At 42.0% G+C, this 20,363-nt stretch overlaps 1 protein-coding gene across 1 annotated transcript; it reads right to left on the minus strand.

The window, feature by feature from the left end:
* Positions 1-2,938: 2,938 nt before the first annotated feature.
* Positions 2,939-17,315, minus strand: LOC114683504 (C-type lectin domain family 4 member A-like). The gene is made up of 6 exons (XM_028857836.2): positions 16,755-17,315; positions 15,243-15,356; positions 11,497-11,598; positions 5,669-5,820; positions 4,642-4,754; positions 2,939-3,470 (listed from the first exon to the last, which is right to left on the minus strand). Exons 1-6 carry the CDS (start codon positions 16,834-16,836, stop codon positions 3,329-3,331), a joined length of 705 nt encoding a protein of 234 aa, XP_028713669.1. The 5' UTR covers positions 16,837-17,315; the 3' UTR covers positions 2,939-3,328.
* Positions 17,316-20,363: the final 3,048 nt, after the last annotated feature.

The following is a 20,363-nucleotide window of genomic DNA, read 5'->3' on the forward strand; positions in this document are numbered from 1 at the left end:
TCTCCTATTTCCAGTTCTGACTCCCCACAGGAAGTGACCTAATGAGTTCATACTCTCCTCACCATGCTGGAGCACAGACTCCCTACAAGTGACCATTCCATAGCATAGCTGCCCTCCTCACCTCTCAGGCTCTGGAGTCTCACACCAGACTGCTGCTTGAGACTCTCTCCTGAATCCAGACACTTTCTCACCAGCATGCTGGCATTTCCTTCACTGCTTGGGCTCCAGTTCTGCTGTCAGGCCAGCCCTCAGCACAGTCACCCAGAACCTGGACCAGACCATTGCTGCCCCACACCTGACCCTTCCACAGATACCTGCCTTGCCCTCCCTACACCATTCTTTATTCAGTAAATTACTAAGTAACTGAGGTGCTGCAAGGATGGAAACCAGATATGATAGAATATGAACTCCTGTGTAATTATTAAACCAATTGACTATTTCCATGGTGATAAATATACCTACACACCACTTCACTCCAATCACAGATGCTCAGGGGTTTTACCCCCTCAGCAAAAATATATTTCTAAAGTTATCATATCCCACATACACTGGAATAAACCATGCACAATATTCAAGTGGCTTCCAACAACAAATATTTCTCATTCGCATATGTCCTAAGGGTTTGGTTATGGGTCACTGAAATGCTGTTCAGTTTCTTTTCACATTCGTCGTTTTGAAGACCAGATCATAGAGAATCACAGCCTCTTGTAAGTTGAAAGTATAGTAGCCTCCTGTATTTACATAATCAGTTCATTCTCATCCTATGGGCCAGTGAAAGTGACCTGGACAAACCAGCCCATTGGGGTTGACAACATACTCTATAAAAAGGAAGACTAGTCAAAGGCTTTGAAACAGTCCTTCTACAGAGGATTATGACAGTACTTGGGAACCAGCATAGCATCTACACCTAATCCCTTTACTGTTTGCTCCAGAGATGTTTTGTTTTGGATTTTGAAATGGAACATTAGACCCATCGGCAGAAAAGAGGTACCATTGCAACACAAGCATGAAATACTAAAACTTGTTGGAGAAAAGACTCAGTGGTTAAGAGCACTGGCTGCTCTTCCAAAGGTCCCAAGTTCAATTCCCAGCAACTATATGGTAGCTCACAACCATCTCTAGAGGAATCTGATGCCCTCTACTGGCATAAAGTCATACATGCAGACAGAGCACTCATACATAAAATACTCAAACTTGTGCTTTACTGATCTCTGATATTGAACTAAATTAGTGTCATATGGGTTTAGTGTTTGGTGTCTGTCATGAACAGCATGGGTTCTGTCAGGAAGCAGTGTGGGAGTGCCTGGGACAGTGATGGTGCACATTCTCCTATTCACCTACATCTGCAGTCGTATCATTTTACACCTGACCTGTTGAAGAAAGATTTTCTCTGAACTTCTAACCCAGTCATGGGAGATGACTTCGCTAATTCTTTGGCATCACTGGAATTATTGGGAAGGCTGTTTTATCATGGTAGGCCATGAAGCCTTATGCTGCTCAGTTCTTTCATAGTTCATGCTAACAAAACGATTCATGGTGGGAGCTCACCATTTCAGAAACACTGACCTTGTGATTAAAGTGTGAAGTCTTTGAGCCATGAGATGCTCACCCTTGCTGGGAAGTGATACTGAAGACTGAGTTTACTCTCTTATCAACCAAACACTCACACCTATATAATGAACCCTGGTCAATCTCTGAATATCAGAGCTCAGATGAGTGCCCTTGGTTGGCCTATTCTGTATATTGCCATTCATTAACATTCTGGGAAGGAGATGTATACATGGAGTCAACGGAAGTTTTCTTTATGGGACTCTCCCTGACCTCACCTGATATGTCCCTCACTTTAGTTCTGCTTTGTATCTTTCTACATAATAAAACTATAATCTTAATAGAACAGAATCATTAGTTCAGTGTGTCATCCTAGCAGCTCATAAATCTGCAGTTATCATGGAATCCTGGGACTCTGAAGATAGTTGAAGTAATGACATCCTTGGGAACTCCTGAACTTGAAGCTCAAGTCTGAAATGAGGACACTCTTGTGGAGGCATGGCCTGAACTTGTAGAATAATTTAATTAGTAAATGAAATGTTTTTGGCTATGGCTTACCAGGACAGCCATAAGAAACATTTTAGGGATAACTGAGGAAATAGAGGCAAGATCATACATTATACCAGAAAAGATTTTTAAATTTTCTAAGAGTGATAATGGTATTGTTTTGTTGTGCAATGAAAATTTCAGATGATAAATACTGAAATACTGACTGAAGTGTTGTGTATCAAACTAACTCTCAAGTGCCCTATCAAATAACATGTGCATATATGTGTATACACAAACATATATATATATATATCAAATTATCAAAATGTCAACAATCACTACTATAAGTGGTAATTATATGAGTATTGATGATACCATCCCTCAAATTCTGTTTCAAAATATCCATGATAAGAAGTTGAAAAGGCTTCCAAAGTGTTAAGTAGCATACAGGGCCTCCATGGGACATGGGGGTCTGCTCAGTGTCCATCCACAGGGCAGAGGCTCTTGAGGAAGGTCACCCAGCCAGGATCAGCCACCATGAGAGGCCCACATCAGCTTCACGGCACCCACAGCACCTGACGCACTAGCCATGGGGATCAAGATTCTGAATGGTTCCTGTTAGGGCAGTTATTGGAGACACGAGAAAATGCTGATGGAAGGGCACAAACTGCCAGAGAAAGTGTGAGTAAGCACTGAGGATCAAAGTGACAATAGGTAACAATGTCACCCTGTCTGTCTGAATTTGCTTAAGAAGATCTTAAATGTTCTAACACCACACACACACACATACACACACACACACACACACAAAACAGACAACTAGGTTAGGTAAAAGAGGGTGTTGTTAACCTGATTGTGGTAGCCATTGCCCAATACATTTCCATATCAAGTCAAGACAAAGTAATGTAAATATACATGATTTATTTGTTAAGTATACATCAATAAATCCAAAGACAGAGAAACAAAGAGACAGGGAAATGGCTAGAGGGACCACACCATACAATTCTATCATCAAATGAGACTTTATGAATCTAAGAATGGACACAGAGGCTGGAGTCCTTCCACATATGCACAAAGGGATCCTGTAGAGTCTCTGGTATATGGGAAATTCTCATTATATAAAGAGTAAAGGATGAATAAATAAGTATATATGAGGACCAGTATTATCATATGGATAACTGTTGGTTGCCTACCTAAATTTCTATGGACATCTCTTCCACAAGGAGATCTTTCCAGGTGTCTGTGTAATGCTGGATAAAAATGCAGTCCTTGTCCATGGAGAATGCTTGATTCATAAGTATATTTTCTTCATCTGACAAACTGACTTCTGTTTACCACTGCAAGGGACGTCATTCCAGCCCCAACCAGAATATTGATGATTTATTATAACACATTGTTCATTGTCACTGCTGGGCTCACCCAGGTGCCAGAACCTGGAAGGGAGGAAAGAGCATCAGGGTGTTTCCCACAGTGATGCTGGGAAAGAGAAAACAAGAGTAAACAAGCCTCAGGATGCGGTGGGAATTTGTGGAAAGCAGATTCAGGTGTGTACAAACCAACCGTTCTCCACCACCCATGTCTGACATGTCCCTGGAAACAGGGCCACCGCACTCAATATTCTCTTAGCCTGTTACTCAACTGTTCTCCCAGAACACATCCCAGAGGCTACTTCATTCTACTTCATACCTAGGGCTTGGTACCCAGGGACTGTCATTCCATGTGCTTATTTATTGCTTAAGGGTCTCTCATTGTCATGTTTTATTAAAGTTTTTTTCCATTTTACAACAGTTTTATTTTAGAGACTGGAAAACTACTTAAAATATCTAGATAATCCACTTATTTCTGTCATCTAGAACAAGTAACTTTCTATCCTGGACTCCTACCTGTCTCCTCTGAAGACTAAGAAGGACAGTAGCATCACTACCTGTTTCTCAAACAGAAATCAGGATAGAATGTGGGAACATACTAAGATATTAGAGTTTTTAATAATTACATTAATACAACACACAACAATATCAGAATGTGGGTTTTTGATTTATGAGAAATAATCAGGTACAGTCTTGACATTAATTTTTATTATAACTATATTAATGAAAACTGGAGAGATAGCTCAGACATTAAGAGTGTTTGCTGCCTTTCCAGAAAGTGGGAGAGTTCTGTTCCCAGCACTCATATTGGCATGGTCATACCACCTGTAACCCCAGCTCCAGGGGATCCAACACCCTCTTATGAGCTCCATACGTACCCACATACACATGGCACACACTCACAGAGAGACACACAAATAAAGATAAATTAAAACCTATTTTTAAATATATAGAGAGACGGGAAGCATAATAAAACCCACCATGGTGTAGCACTTTGGTTGGGTGCCCTGGGTACTTATCATCCTACACTCTTCAAACTCAGTTTCCTCACCTCCCCTGGAGTATCAGTGACATGTGTCTCACAGGACTCCTTGATGAGGACATGGGATAAAGTAACTCCATCCCCAGCACTCACACCAGGAGTGAGCTGTTTTAGTTTCATAACCAACAGCTGGAACACCCTAAAGTCTTCTCATGCTACAGAACTCAGGACTTCTCTAGGTAACTCTGGACTCACGTGGCACTTTCATTGTATGGTGTCTGATCAACCCAGCGCCACTGTCGGTGACCTGTATCTGAAAGCCCAATAAAATAAGCAGCTTTGGGATTCAGGATCTTGGTGATGAAATCCTAAGAGGAAAGAGAGATACAGCATTCAGCCTGGATGGAGTGATTCTTTTTCTGTTATAGAATTTTTATAAGATCTTTTAAAAATTATTTTAACTACACATCATTATAATGTTCAATACAATGCACCTATGGAAATACATAATAATCAAATCCTAGTTCATCTCTCTAGCCCATTAAATATATATATATATATATTTTAATATATAGATTAATACACAATAATTACACATTTTAGAGGTACACTGTGATACTTTTACTGATTTTTTTTCTGGTCACACAGATGAGAAGACATAGAAAGGATCAAGGAATAGAAGGGCCACCCCCACCCCGGGAGTGCCATCTTCTCTGGGTGACCAGGACACAAAGTCATCACTCAGAGGCCTGATTTCCATGACACTGGAAACAATCTCTGTCCATGATCATAATGAATTCTGTTCTCAGACTCAGTCCCGTCTTTTCTTCCCCAGCACCATTCTTGAAAGTTGTGCATGAGAGAATTTAGCAGATTAAACCATTCTCCATTCATAACCTCAGATATTTCATTTCTGATGGTTGGCTGTGACTCTCCTGATTTGATCTCCTTTCCCTAGTCAGCTCTGCGCCCTCCTCTGTTAGGCAGTGGGTACTACAGGAAGCATTAGTGTGAAATCACAAACTGCTCTTTCAAGCAGAAACATTTCATCCTTCCCTCCACCCTCAGGCATTGCATTTCTGTTGCCATGGTTCCTTGTGGGTTGTTCAGCTTCACTGAAGCTGGGACAAAGTGTAGAATGCCAAGGCTGAAGCATCCTTTCCAGCTTCCTGATGGAAAGTCTTCTGCCACATCAGCAACACCCATGTCAACAAAACTCCCTCTTAATAAAAAGAGGCAGACAGCAGGCCAGGCCCAGGCCCCACTCTCTCCCAGGATGCACCTGCTCTTCCTGGCTGTGGATCACCATCAGATGAGCACCCATGCTGGAGCACTTCTCCTCACTCTCACTCCAAGATGCTGAGTCAGTCGCAGTGAAGTAGCAGTGGGAACTAAATGGCTTCCAATCCTTTGGGCAACAGCTCCAGACTTTGTCTTTATTGGGAGGAAGGAAATGTAAGTACAAAGTACATAGTTTCAATATTTCATAATACAAAAATACACCCAGGGCTCAGAGGGAAGTAACTCATCATACCAAGGAACCAAAAAAAAAATCAAACTTAAAACAAAACAAAGCAAGAGGTAATAGATGCCAAGAAGCAAGGTAAACACCCCTTCAAGACTCTGGGAGCATCAAGGAAGACGGAGCAGAAATAATGTAAGAGCCAGAGGATAGAAAGGAGTGCTGTCCTCTGGACATGGCATGGTTGTTGCACACTACAAACTCACAGTGGTGGTGAGCCACATGAAACCTAGCCCATCACCTCCCCTTCCTAGAGTGAAAGATTGCAGAACGAGGAAGTCGTGCTCTTCGGTGATGTAGCCATGGATACATTGCTCTCACTCAAGTAACGAATCCCCAATCGTGCTCATGCAGGAAGTCCTCTTCCCAACCGTGCTCATGCAGGAAGTCCTCCCAACCGTGCTCATGCAGGAAGTCCTCCTCCCAACCATGCTCATGCAGGAAGTCCTCCCAACCATGCTCATGCAGGAAGTCCTCCCTAAATGCAGCGAGACACAGAAGTAAGAGGAAGGCTGATAAAGGGGAGGGCTAACAAGAGGATCATGGGGGGCTTTGATCAAAGAACATTATATTTGTATGAAAATGTGAAAGAATATTTTATGAAGAAGCAAGATAGCAAAGATGTTAGAATTTTCTGAGCAAGCTTTAAAGCCAACCATGATAAAAGCAGGATAACCCTCAGGGTGCAATAGTGGCATGCATACTTTGTAACCTTGTCACTAACGGCTCTCTAATTAGACATAAGACCCACTCAACAAGAGGAAAAGCACGCCTGGTACTACAGATCCAACCAACTACCCAGGGCTAGTGAAGTCATAAATCTCAGAGACGAACCTACAACTACCATGTTATTAAACCTGCAGGATCCCTAACTACATCCTGACTCTTTGTCCTTACGCCACAGGTAAGTGCAGGCCTCACCTCTCATCAAGGAGACTTCTCTTTGCAACAGACAGAGACCATTACAGAAAAACCACAACCAATCAAAGTACAGAGTTATGGAGCCCAGTCCCAAGGGACACATCTACAAAACAAGAGGCCATGAATTTGAAAGAGCAAAAGGAGCATATGGGAGAATTTGGATGGAGTAAGGGAAGGGGAAATTATGTAATTATGTTATAATCTCAAAAAATAAAAGACATAATTTTAAATGTTTCAGTGAGAAGATACAGACATCTTAGAAAAATAAAAACCAGTAAAGAAGCAAATGTAATAAGAATCAAAATGGGGCTGGAGAGATGGCTCAGCAGTTAGGAGCACTGGTTGCTCTTCCAGAGAACCCGGGTTCAGTTCCCAGCACCCACATGGCAGCTCATTACTGTCTGTAACTCCATTTCCAGGAGATCTGACACCTTCATACTGATGCACATAAAATAAAATAAAGTTAAGTAAATTATTTTAAAAAACTACTTTATAAAAAAAATGGGCTGGGGCTAGAGAGATGGCTCAGCCGTTAAAGGCTAGGCTCACAACCAAAAATAAAAAAAAAAATGGGCTGTAGAGATGGCTCAGAGGTTAAGAGCACTGACTGCTCTTCCAGAGGGCCTGAGTTCAATTCCCAGCACCTACATGGTGGTTCACAACCATCTGTAATGAGATCTGGCACCCTCTTCCGTATACATAATAAATAAATAAATCTTTTTTTTAAAAAAGAGAATCAAAATGGAATTTTTTTTACTTGAAAAGCTGCAACACCCTCTTCAATTTACAATAGATGGGGCCAATAGCAGAATGGAGGGGACAGACAAATCAGTGAATTGTCAAACAAAATAATAAAAAATACCAACTTAACAAAAATGAAATACACAGAAAAAAATACAGCCTCATATTATGACCCCAAATGTGTATATAGAAGATAACACAGGACCGAGATATGTGAAGTGTAAACGGATACATGAGAAAAGAGAAATGAGGCACTCAGAGATAGAGACACCACTAAAAACAGGAGGAATATAAAAAGGCACTTCCCAACACGATGAAAATAAATCGTAAGTCAGTAAATAAAACACTAAAAACCTAGAACTAATTAAGACACATCTAAATAATATAGGTGCCAAAACATCAAAGTCTATTTTTAAAATGTACTTAACTGGGGCTGGGAATAAGGATCAGTTAGAGTGTTTGCCTAATGAGCAAGAAGCGCCAGGTCCCATCCACAGCACACTGTAAAACCAGATGTGGTAGTGAGCACTTATGATCCCAGGATAGGTAGGTGGAGGCAGGAGGATCCAAAGTTTAATGTCATCTTCAGCTACATAATGAGTCTGAGGCCAGCCAGGCTGCATGGGACTCTATCTCAAAATAAAATTGAACTGAACAAAAATGAAAATGCAAAATATCAAAACTTGTAGGGCACTATTCAGTAGAAGAATCCAGGGCTGCCCAATGAAATAGCTGTGTTGCTGGAGGGCTTCTCTCCAGGTTCCCCAAGCCCCGCAGTCCCACAATCCACTTATAAAATAATCACTCAGACGCTTATATCACTTATAAACTGTATGGCCATGGCAGGCTTCTTGCTAACTGCTCTTTTATCTTAAATTAACCCATTTCTATAAATCTATAGCTTGCCACGTGGCTGGTGGCTTACCGGAGTCTCTACATGCTCTTCTCCTGGCGGTGGCTGCAGTCTCTCTCCCAGCCTTCCGCTTCCCAGAATTCTCCTCTCTCCTTGTCCACCTACCTCCTGCCTGGTCATTGGCCATCAGTGTTTTATTTATATAGAACAATATCCACAGCACTTCCCTTTTTTCTTTTTTTTAAAAAGGAAGGTTTTAACTTTAACATGGTAAAATTACATATAACAAAACAATTACCGAGCAAGAATTATAGTTACAATATTAAAGAAGATGTCCTATCTATCTTATATTTGTGAGTTTAAGGTTTTATATCTAACTTATCTTTTATCATAACTGAGGAAATTACAACTATTTAGTTTTCAACCACATCAAAGACCTGAGAAGGAACATAATGGTACCTGAGAAATGGTAGACGGATGCAAGCAACTTCGGGAATCTTGCAAGAGTAGACCAAGACAGCTGGCAGCCTGGACAGTCACCTGATGTTTCTCAGCATTGTTGGTGCATTCAAATTGGCTACAGGCCTAGAGTATCTGACAGACCATTTTTAGAAGCAGGAATTCTGAGAGACCATCTTACCCTGTCTTGGCAGAGTACAGTGGTCGCTTTCCTTGTGTCCTGCTTGTCCAGAAAGGACAGCATTGCATTTGTACTGTCAGCCGTCAAGGCAAGGGCAGTTCTTTGCCCAGTAGGCCATTTTGTGCCAAAAAGACAAACTTCCAAATGGAAATGTCTTAGAAGCCCAACATTCTCTCGGGATCAATTGGTGCAGCCAGGAGCAATTGTGTCTCACATCAACAGAATTTTAAGTTATTTAAATGCCATATTTTCTAGGTCTATGAAGTGTTTGAAGATTACCTATCTATCTGAAATATATCTATGTATACCTAGAAGACTTAACTAACATGGCTACAGATATGATTATCATAGATGACTAATTATTAACCTATTTTTTAATTATCCATTACAATTTTAAATGAGTTATATAAACATAATACCTCAAACAAGAATAGAAATATATATATACAGTATAACAAAATTAACTTCAAGTTTGTATCAATGAACTAAAATTTATACAATGTAAAACATTTTAAACATAAACTAAAATCTATACCAATGTAAAACATTTTAAACAAGTTGTTCTTTAAAAGTAGGTTCATTAATCTACCCTTTTATCTTATCATCTCCATATCCTCCTATATATCATATCCCCTTTTCTTTTTTAGAAAGAGATCACATTTATAATCAACCTGTTTTAAATAAAAATATTGGTTTTTCTCTGTCCCACACCAGAGGGCTCTTCTGATTTGGGACACAAGAATCTCTTAACCATTTTTTTTTTTTAAAGCAATATGTCTGGGTTTAGAGGGGGAGTGAGCCAATTCCACCTCTAAAGCCAGCTTGGTATATTTGGGAATTTGGGCATAGCATCTCTTACTGCTTCCTGCTGGAGGGGGAAGCTGTATCTTATGGGGACGCAAAGAAAATTTTAGACCTATGGGGTAGTCCGTGAGGCTGTATTGTGTGAACCAGTTGCCTTGAAACCGATCTGGATGTTGGATCATCTGGGCCATGGTGTCATCGGAGTCCTTTCAGGGGGTCTTGGCTGGTGAAACATGATGTATCTTAATCTGGAACAAGTCCACAGCCTCTGGCTTTCTGTGGAAACAAAAGCAGAACCTCTTTTCCAAAGTAACATATCCTTATATCCAAATTTTGAAGTCAAGGTACCTTTAAAATATACATTTTGGCATAACTCAACAGCTTTTGTAATCAAATGTTTTTCTTTAGTTATGAATATCAAAGAGAACATAATCCAGATTCTCTGTGTGGTAGCCATCTTTATGTGGCTTATGTTTTATATTACCTTGAGCCTTGAGCCTATTGCTTTAAACTGTACCATTGTAAGCCTGAAACGGCGCTGTGGCTGCTGGCTCCACCCACTTCAGCTTCCCAACATGGCAGTGGTATGTTTTCCGCCAGCTCTGGGAGTCATCAAGTCTCAGAAATAGTGGGTCTAAGCTTTTATCAAAGCAGCGTGTAGCCCAGAAACCTCTTTTTTTTTTTTTTTTTAAATAATAGTAAAGACTAAATCTACCACACAGCTTAATTTGCCGCTGGCAGATGCCTCATTTACGCCATACTGCCGGTCAGACGCACCCGCCAGGAACCGCCAGTGTCCAAACTTGCGTTTTGCCGCATCTAGCTGCCGTATGAGACAAGAAGCAGGAACCTGGTTTTGGCTCTGTTTAGAATTGGTTATTAAATATTCTCAGGTTTAAGGTGGAAACTCGAGCCGTTGGGCGCCATTTGTTGCTGGAGGGCTTCTCTCCAGGTTCCCCAAGCCCCGCAGTCCCACAATCCACTTATAAAATAATCACTCAGACGCTTATATCACTTATAAACTGCATGGCCATGGCAGGCTTCTTGCTAACTGCTCTTTTATCTTAAATTAACCCATTTCTATAAATCTATAGCTTGCCACGTGGCTGGTGGCTTACCGGAGTCTCTACATGCTCTTCTCCTGGCGGTGGCTGCAGTCTCTCTCCCAGCCTTCCGCTTCCCAGAATTCTCCTCTCTCCTTGTCCCACCTACCTCCTGCCTGGTCATTGGCCATCAGTGTTTTATTTATATAGAACAATATCCACAGCATAGCTGAGACAGAGATGGAGACAGATACTGTCCCTTGTGGGTCTAGGACGGAGCCTTCCTAAATCCCAGAAGTAAGGAAGCAAACAAATTGTTAAAAGAGATCCGTCAAAAGGGCAGAAGGGCCAATGGGAAGTGGCCCCAAAGCACCAAGACAGAAAACACCTAAGTATCAAATTATGATACAGAATAAATGTTTGCCGGTACATGCAGTTACAAATCTCATATGCATGTGAATTTCAAAATCTTGTGTTGCTAGGTCTAATGGTTACTAATCCACATCTTAGTATATCCTGGAAACACTTAGGTAGGGTGCTTACACTCGGCATTTGACAACTGGATTCAAGGCACATTAAGTTTTACCTTCCGCAGATGCGTGGTCTTTCATACAATCCAATTTTGTGTGATTCAGTTGTTTCATAGTATTTTTTTCTTCAAGGAGATCAGAATACATTTGAAACAAAACTGGGGAAAAAGAATAAAAGATATTCATTTTCCTGGTAGCACTACAATTTTAGTCTTTACTCATACCTTCCTACACACACACTTTTTGAATGGTTGGTTGGTTGGTTGCTTGCTTGCTTGCTTGCTTTTTTGAGACAGGGTTTCTCTATGTAACAGCCCTAGCTGTCCTGGAATCTGCTTTGTAGACCAGACTGGCTTCAAACTCACGGAGATCCACCTGCCTCCGCCTCCCGAGTGCTGGGATTGAAAGTGTGCACCACCACTGCCTGGCATTTGTTTCTTTGAAGCGGTGTCTAGCTGTGTAGCTGAGACTCATCTCAATCACAATTCCCACCTCCCCTCCAGAGAGCTGGGCCTGAACCCTCACACCTGGCTCTTAGTGAATGAACCAAACTGGCATGGTAATCCCAATTCATAACTAACTCCCAAACACAGATCGCGGAGCCAGGAAGCTGAGGGTGGATCAGGGAGGAATTGCGGAAAACAATGTGGGTGAATATGATCAGAATACATTGTATGAAACTCTCAATTAATAGCAATATCTTTTAAAAATAAAAAGGAAGGAAATACTTTTTGTCTGATTTGTAAGGAACGTGTTTTTTTGTTTTTTTGTTTTTTTAACTGAGCCATCTGTTTAGAATTGGGGCTTTTCTCTTTCTCCATTAGGCCCTATTTGCTCCTTGACCCCCCACATCTGGCTGTTGCTTCTGCCATTTCACTAAAACCATCCTTGAGCCAAGCATGATGGTGCCTACCTATAATCCAAAAACCAGGGAGGTAGAGAGACAGGAGGATTGCAAATCCCAGGTCAGTCTGGACTATGTACATAGTTCAAATCCAGTCTGGGCTACAAAGTGGGACTGATTTTTTTTTTCTAATCAATGAAATAGATTATCAATACTATCCAGGGCAGTCATTGTCCAGCTTGCTGTTGGCCTTGACCCCAGCTCTCTCCCGCCTCAGCTCTTAGGACACTGCTCTGTTTTGTCTCACCTTTCTTGCTGTCATTTCTTACTGTCGTTTATAATCCCCTCCGCCTCCAGCCACCCCTTTAGAAATGCAACACTCCCCACTGTCTGTAATTCTCCTTCCTTCTCACACTTTCTTCCTCCCAATGATGGCATGTATTCCATGGTCTCGCCTGCTACCTAAATGGGAAGGACTGGGAAACCTCAGACCTTCCTCCTGACACCCAGACAAGTGTGTGCTCACTAAACATGGCACTTGAAGATAAACTTAACACACTCAAAACCCAAATCAACATCTTCTATCCTAAACCTGCACCTCGCCCTGTATTGTCTACCTGCGTGAACACCTTCATCATGGCTCAGTCTAGTGAGTCTGGGTGTTGGAGTGGCTTCACTTCCGGGTCCTTAGTCCCCAGTTCATCAAGCCTCTTCCTCCTGGGCACTATCTCCCTTACCATTCCCCAAGGACTGTCCTTGGGTCAGGCTCTGGTCACCGTTTTCTAGCTTGTCTCTTTACTTCTGGTTTTCTCTATTCTATTTTCATGCAGCTCTGACCGCACACTTCTACATGTCAAATCTGACAGTTTCAACTCCCTGCCTAAAATTCTTCAATGGCTTCTCCTGGCTGTGACACACTAGAAAAATGCAAACAATTTTCAATATTCCTATCTCCATGCTTTATCAGGCCAGCCAATCATTCAAAAGCAGCTCTGGCAACTTCCAAGTTGACACTTGGAGGGGCATGACTAACTCTCCCTCTCCATCTCTGTGTCTAAGTTGTCCCATGAACACAGATGAGCTATCCTGGTGAATGGGAGAACTGGGGCCGTATTGCTCCTGTAATTCCAGGGGGCAGCCTCTTCCTCGGAAGCCATGCTGCATGTGCCTGGCCACATCTTTGTGGATGGCTGAGTTCAAGTGGGCTGCAGGAGCCTCCTGGCTGATGTCAATATAACCTGCCAAGCCACAAAAGCATGAAACAAACAAACAGCTGTTTTAATCTGTGAAACCTTAGAGTCGTTTGTTAAGAAGCAAAAGAAAAAATGTTTAGTAGCCAGGTGGTGGTGGTGGTGGTGGTGGTGGTGGTGGTGGTGGTGGTGCACACCTTTAATCCCAGCACTCAGGAGGCAGAGGCAGACAGATCTTTGAGTTCAAGACCAGCCTTGTCTACAGAGTGAGTTCTAAAACAACCAGCGCTATGCAGAGAAACCGTGTCTCAAAAAAACAAGACAAGAAAGGAGAAGAAAAGGAAGGAAGGAAGGAAGGGAGGGAGGGAGGGAGGGAGGGAGGGAGGGAGGGATAGAGAGAGAGGGAAAGAAAGAAAGAAAGAAAGAAAGAGAAGAGAGAGAGAGAGAGAGACAGAAAGAAAGAAAGAAAGAAAGAAAGAAAGAAAGAAAGAAAGAAAGAAAGAAAGAAAGAAAGAAAGAAAGAAAGAAAGAAAGAAAGAAAGAAAGAAAGAAAGTTAGTTTGATGGGAAAATCCAAATCCTTTTTTGTTTTGGAGACAGGGTCTTACAGCATAGCCCAGACTGACCTTGAACATACTATGTAGTCCAGGTTGGCCTAGAATTTGCAATCCTGCTGCCTCAGTTTCCCAAGTGCTAAGATTATAGGCATGCAACACTACTCCCAGCCCAAACTTTTTTCCAGTGCTACACAACACTTTTCACATTCTGAGTCCTGTTTATGTCCACCACATATGGCTTCATTTCTTCTTCACTTGGTGTTATGTGTTACGTGTTCCAGACCAACTTTCTTAGTCTTCCCTGTATTTTCCCATGCTCTCATATGTCCAGGACACTGCTGTCCCACACAGGTCTAGATGTCACCTCCTCCAAGCCTACCTCAGCCCCCTGTGCTTACACCCTACCTGCATAGCGCTTCTTACACAATTTTGTAAATGTTACTTCACTTGACCACTCTCTAAATTTTTTAAGAACAGGGGCTATTGTTCTTTCTGGACCCTCTAGCACACACAGTAAATGAACATAACTAATTACTGAGGGGAAAGATAAAATACACAAAAAATATACTAACTTTACACTTTTATTTTTTAGACAAGTTCTCACTATGTAGACCAGGCTGGCCTAGAACTCACAGAGATCTACCTGCCTCTGCCTCCTGAGTGCTGGGATTAAATTAAAGACATGTGCCAACATGCCTGGCCATGCCTTTAAATTTTTTAATAAATTCCGAAAGCCAACCTTATACAGAAATCCTCTATTTCCTAAATTGGCTTCAATCTCACATAGTCAGGAACAGGAACAAAATAATTAGGAGTCACACTGGAGCACTCACTGTCCCTGGAATAGTTCTGCCCATTTCTTTTCATCCCTTTATCATTGCAAAATATGAGTGCCTGTGTGTCCAATGGGGCTGGCTTCTAAATGTTGCTGAGAAAATGAAGATTCATCCTCAGTACTGAAGCCTAACACAGATGCCCCAGGATTTCACTCTGTGACTCTAACAAACATGAACTTGCTTCTCTAGTGAGAATGAATGACTTTTACAGAAGAGTTATTCTGAAACAGAGGAAATTCCCAATGTCATCTGTCTCCCCAGAGAAAGCTTCTGTCTCATGTTTCTTGGGGAAAAGCACTGATAATTATCTGTTTCTAATGGATGTCTCTCTTTGTGCAAGATGGGCATTGCTTAATCATTCCATCGGCATACTTACTGATCAGAGCAACAGAGGATAAGATTGCCATCAGCAGGAAAAATATCAATGAGGCAAGAAGCAGCGTGGGAAAGCCAGGACTACTTTTGTGAATGGTGGTCTTCTTTGGAGGAGCTAAAGAAACAACCAAACTAATTAAATCAGTAATGAATTATCATTTCCTCTTCCCCATCTTCTTCTTTTCTACCATGAAATATTAATAGTATAGACTCTTGAAACAATACAAAAACTGAGAAACAATGATGTCCATTGGAGAAAACGGAAGCACAATTTTTTACCAGTGACAATAACTCGTTAATACTGATATTTGAGAGACGCATGTGAGTGCATATATATATATATCCTTTCATGGAGTTTTAAAGTGTATATACATGTACGCATATTTCCCCAATGACTGACATATCACAATCACTCATTTCTGCTCTGTTATTTTCCTTCACATTGTATCATGAACGTTTTTTTTCTGTCACCATATTTTCTTCTTTAACATTCTTTATTTTGGCTATGTAGTACTTCATTGTATATTTAAATAATCTCCTAAACTGCTTCCAATGTTACTTTAAAGCATGCAAAAACAGAGAAGTCTGTATAAGCATATTTCACATGTTTAGGATATGGCCTAAGGTTATCTTTTTAGCTACTATCTCTTGGTCAGAAACCACTTTCTATGTTGAAGGGGTTGGAGGAGGGGAGAGGTATAAAAGGGAGGGAGGGAGGGAGAACCAGAGAGTAGTGGGGGGGCGGGTATCACAGCTGCTTTTGCATTTGCTGGATCTGGAGGTCACTATGTATAAATATATATGTAAACGTGAGACATGAAACCCGTAAGGAGGAATGTTTCAGGAAGGGAAAGGGATGAACAAGAGCAGGGAAGGAGGTGGGGGAGGGCTAGGGGTACACACAAGGGATATGATGTGTTTGTATAAAATGATTCAACCGATTGGTTTGCACAGTAGCTAAAAAAACAGTTTTAAAGTATAAAATTCTCTAAGAAATAGCATAGACTCTTGTAACTCTAGTGACAGAGCTTACATGCAGCATGCGTGTGGGCCTGCATCCATCCCCAGGATGAGTGGAGAAAGAGACACTCAAACCGTCCTTCAAAATAAAACTGTCCCCCAAATACAGACTAATTTCTTAAAGTTACAATATGCTGTCAAGTAAATAGAAAATTAAGAACTTCAGTATTACATCACATGAATTTATTTTCATGAAAAAAAATATAGTTTTACATACATTGAAAACATGAAGTAGAATTCAGGCTTTCTCTAAATGGTGAGAGTAAAGACGGTGTGGTATTGTGAACTTTCTCCTTTCCCATGGAACAAGGCAACAGCCCCTTCAGACCTCCCACAGACAGTTCAACCAGCTGAGACTACGGTCTCCCATACACAGCACTCAGTCAGCCAGCAGCCAAGATCCCCCAGACTTGCTCATAAACACTCCTTTCTTCACCTGGCTTAGACCACCAGAAAATGAGGTTGCATTGTTCTGGAGGTGGGGGAGGTTTACCTGAAGATGAGTCTGAGACAGTGCCTGAGGAGACAGGTTGAACTTTGAAGTTCACATCTGTGTAAATGTTCGGAGAAGCCATATTGAGATGAGATCTGCTTTCTTCAGAAAACCTACGTCATTCTTAATTTTTTTTTTCTTATAAACAAGAAATAAGAATGGTGATAATTATCCCACCATCAACTAGAAGGTGCAGAGGCATTAAGTGGGCAAAGAGCCTCTGGGAGTACAGCGTGAGAATTTAAAACCACGGGGTGGAACTCTCCGGGCCACAGACAGAGGCCCGATCCCCACAGTCAGAATAAAGACTCCCAAGCTTGAAAACTGTTCATGTGGATATGCAAATACTGTGAACAGCCGACTGAAACCGGGGAAAGGAAGAAACAGGAAGGAAAGGAAAAGAGGAACCAGGCAATAGAGACGTGTGCCCTGAAACCCGAGCTCCATGCACTCTGCAGCAGAGTTCCTATGCGTCCTTGAGCAAACACGATTTCTGGAGAAGCAGCCAGCATGAGCTAACACTGCTAACCCTGCAGCCACAGCATCCTCTTTAGCTGGACAGCCGAGTTCTGGGCATCACATGCTAAGACGCTCCTTGACCTCGGCTCCTTTCCAGCTCTGTAGAATGTGCACGACTGTAAGATCGGAGCAGGTTTTCTAGTCTCCTTGGCTCCCACCGTCTGGAATGTGATCTTCTTCGTGGGAGTGATGCGCTCCCGAAACCACGCCAACGCCCTGGGATGGGCTCAGGACTTCCTTTTCTGCTGTGTCAAGTTCCTTGCTTTGCTTTTCTAGTTAAGGGGAGTTCTGGTGTCAGCCACCTCTTCCAAGCCGTTCTTTTGCTTTCTCCAGATTACTGGAGAAATTCCCGCAGACTGTGCCTGGATATCATCTTACTATCCTCACTCACGCTGAGTGCTGCTTTTGAGTTACCCCCCAGTCAGCCTGCTCCACACACCCAGTGTCTCAGGTTGGTTCTCTTCTTCACGGGAACATTAACCCTTGAGTGTCTTCCCTGCTGAGGCCACACAGTTCTTTTCAGCCTACGAACAGGAGGATGTGCTTCGTCAGGCTTGACTGTGAAGCACGGGTGCCCCCACCACACACCCCTCACACTGTGGCAAAGTTGCAATAAGCAAGAGAAACCACAGAAACATCTCAGAAGTAGACCCTGGAGGTGTGGCAGAAGAAAAAGGCCAAATGCTAGCAACTCGATAAGCATTCTTAAAATAACTGAAACTCAGAAAGCAAGCACTATATGTAGATATAGATAGAGAAAGGGATAGACATATATATCTATACATATATTTGGTTTTTTGAGACAGTGTTTCTCTGTGTAACAGCCCTGGCTGTCCTGGATCTCGCTCTGTAGACCAGGCTGGTCTCAAACTCACAGAGATCCGCCTGTCTCTGCCTCCCGAGTGCTGGCATTAAAGGCATGCACCACCACCACCTCCCAGGAACATTAAATATCTTAAACTGAGTGCTATGAAATATTTAAAAAGGCATCCAAACAACTAGCTCACAATAAACCAGTGAACCATCCACCAAACCAAGGGAGGGCCAAGCCCAAGAAGGAACTCATCAGCATCCACCCAAGTAGGCAGTGATGGATGGCTGGGCACAAGGGGCCCATGCAGGCACCTGGTGCCAATCTCGGGAATTTCTCCAGTGAAAATAAACCATCTCGGGATTCCACATTGAACTACCGAAAACTGTCAACCCAAAATGACAGCTCTCACCACAAGGGAAATAAGTGACAGATTCTGGAGCCAAATATGAGTGGTAGTGATCTGGGAACATGGAGTCACACTATTCCCAATATCATGTTCTAATGTGCTGACAATTTCATAAAGTTTTTATAGTTGTGTCACAGAGGAGAGACATAAACTGGAGTGCTTTCAACTGCACTGGTGGTCTAGGGAAATGGCTCAGCAGTAAAGAGCACTTGTTGCTCTCGCAGAGGACTAGGGTTGGTTCCTAGCACACACATGGTAGTTCACAATCATCCTTAACTGCATTCCAGGGGATCAGACATTGGGGATCTGTCAACCTCTTTTGATCTCCAGAGGCACCAGACACACGATGCACATACATGTGTGCAGGCAGAGCACTCACAAATATAGAACACATAACATTGTTAAGTGTTTTATTTTATGTGCATGGGTATTTTGCCTGCATGTATGTCTGTGCACCATGTGTAGGGCACACTGAGGTAAGAAGGAGGCAGTGTATCACCTGGAACCTAAAGGTTTATGTAACAATCACAAGAAGGTTAGGTAAAACACAGACATGGATAATGAATGATTAATAAGGGGTCTTAAAAAATTCCAAAAATGCTGAGGCTGAAGCATTTCAAATTCCACAGTGATGTGAGTTCAACCAATCAGCCCTGGAGAATCTCCAACACAGGTGATGCTTTCTTCTGAGAACTTCAGCTCACACAGTCAAGAGGGCATCTACGTGATAAGATGGTCAGGTGCAGGAAGACCAACTTCAAACAGGGTGAGAAGGGCATCACGCAGAGGGTGGGAATGTGAAAGCATTGAATCAGGACTGCACGAAGTCTGGGAGCCAAAGCAGAGGAACGTTCTCACAGACTTCAAGCTGCTCACAGATTGAAAAGAATCTTACAGAGGTAAGGCCAACATGTAAACCCCAAAGGAATGCACAGAGAAATGGCCAGCATCTGAGACTCCGCCTGGGAAGCATATGCCCCGTGCCAGGCCCATCAAAGGAAAATGGGTTTTGAGCCCCTTTTTATAGTAAGAAGTAAGCATTAGGCATGGACAAAAGAATTTTTACAATTTCTAAGTTCAAACTTAGAGACATATTGCATTTTCCGCTAACAAGGTTTCAGTTAATTGATGTTTGCAAAAACCTGTAGCTTTCCTGACACAATTAATAGTGTTTGCCAAAACCTGCAGCTTTCCTGATACAGCTGGTTTTCCATAGCGGGAAGGATACGAAACAGTGCAAAGCGGGTCGTCACGTAGGGGCATTTGGTTAAAGTTTTATCAGATGGAATGGGATGTACGAGGAGTCACGTAGAACTCATTAAAAGTTAACTTTGGTCCACGGCAGTTGTCAGCTATAAGGGACAAAGGGGTTATCATGAAAAGCTAATCCCTGGCTGCAGGGAGCCATTGTAAAAACTAGCATTAGGTTCCTGACAGAGCTGCCGGTCACAAAGCAAAGAAATCTCAGTTAAAAGTTCATCTCTGTCAGCTTCCATCTCTTTAGGCTTATAACTTTATATTCCTGTATTTCTATCTTCCTATTCCCAGACCCTTCATTTCTTTGGTCATGTTGTTTTATCAACAGCAATAGAAAAGTAACTAATATACACAGAGCAAAATGGCTTTGTAGGGTAAGTTTTGCAGTGTTATTTCCCTGTATATTTTATGGGACACTTTGGGAAATGTTCATATTAAATGATCCTTAAAAGTCTGGTAGAATTCAGCAATGAACCCATCTGCTCTTGGGATTTTCTTTGGGAGAAATGTTAACTACTGTTTCAATCTGCTTGTTACAGTCTGTTTAAAATGTTTCTCTCTTCTCACTTTCATTTTGGTAGGTTGTGTACATTTATCCATTTCTTATTGGTTT

The sequence above is a fragment of the Peromyscus leucopus genome, chromosome 3 (genome assembly GCF_004664715.2).
Source record: "Peromyscus leucopus breed LL Stock chromosome 3, UCI_PerLeu_2.1, whole genome shotgun sequence".
NCBI lineage: Eukaryota > Metazoa > Chordata > Mammalia > Rodentia > Cricetidae > Peromyscus > Peromyscus leucopus.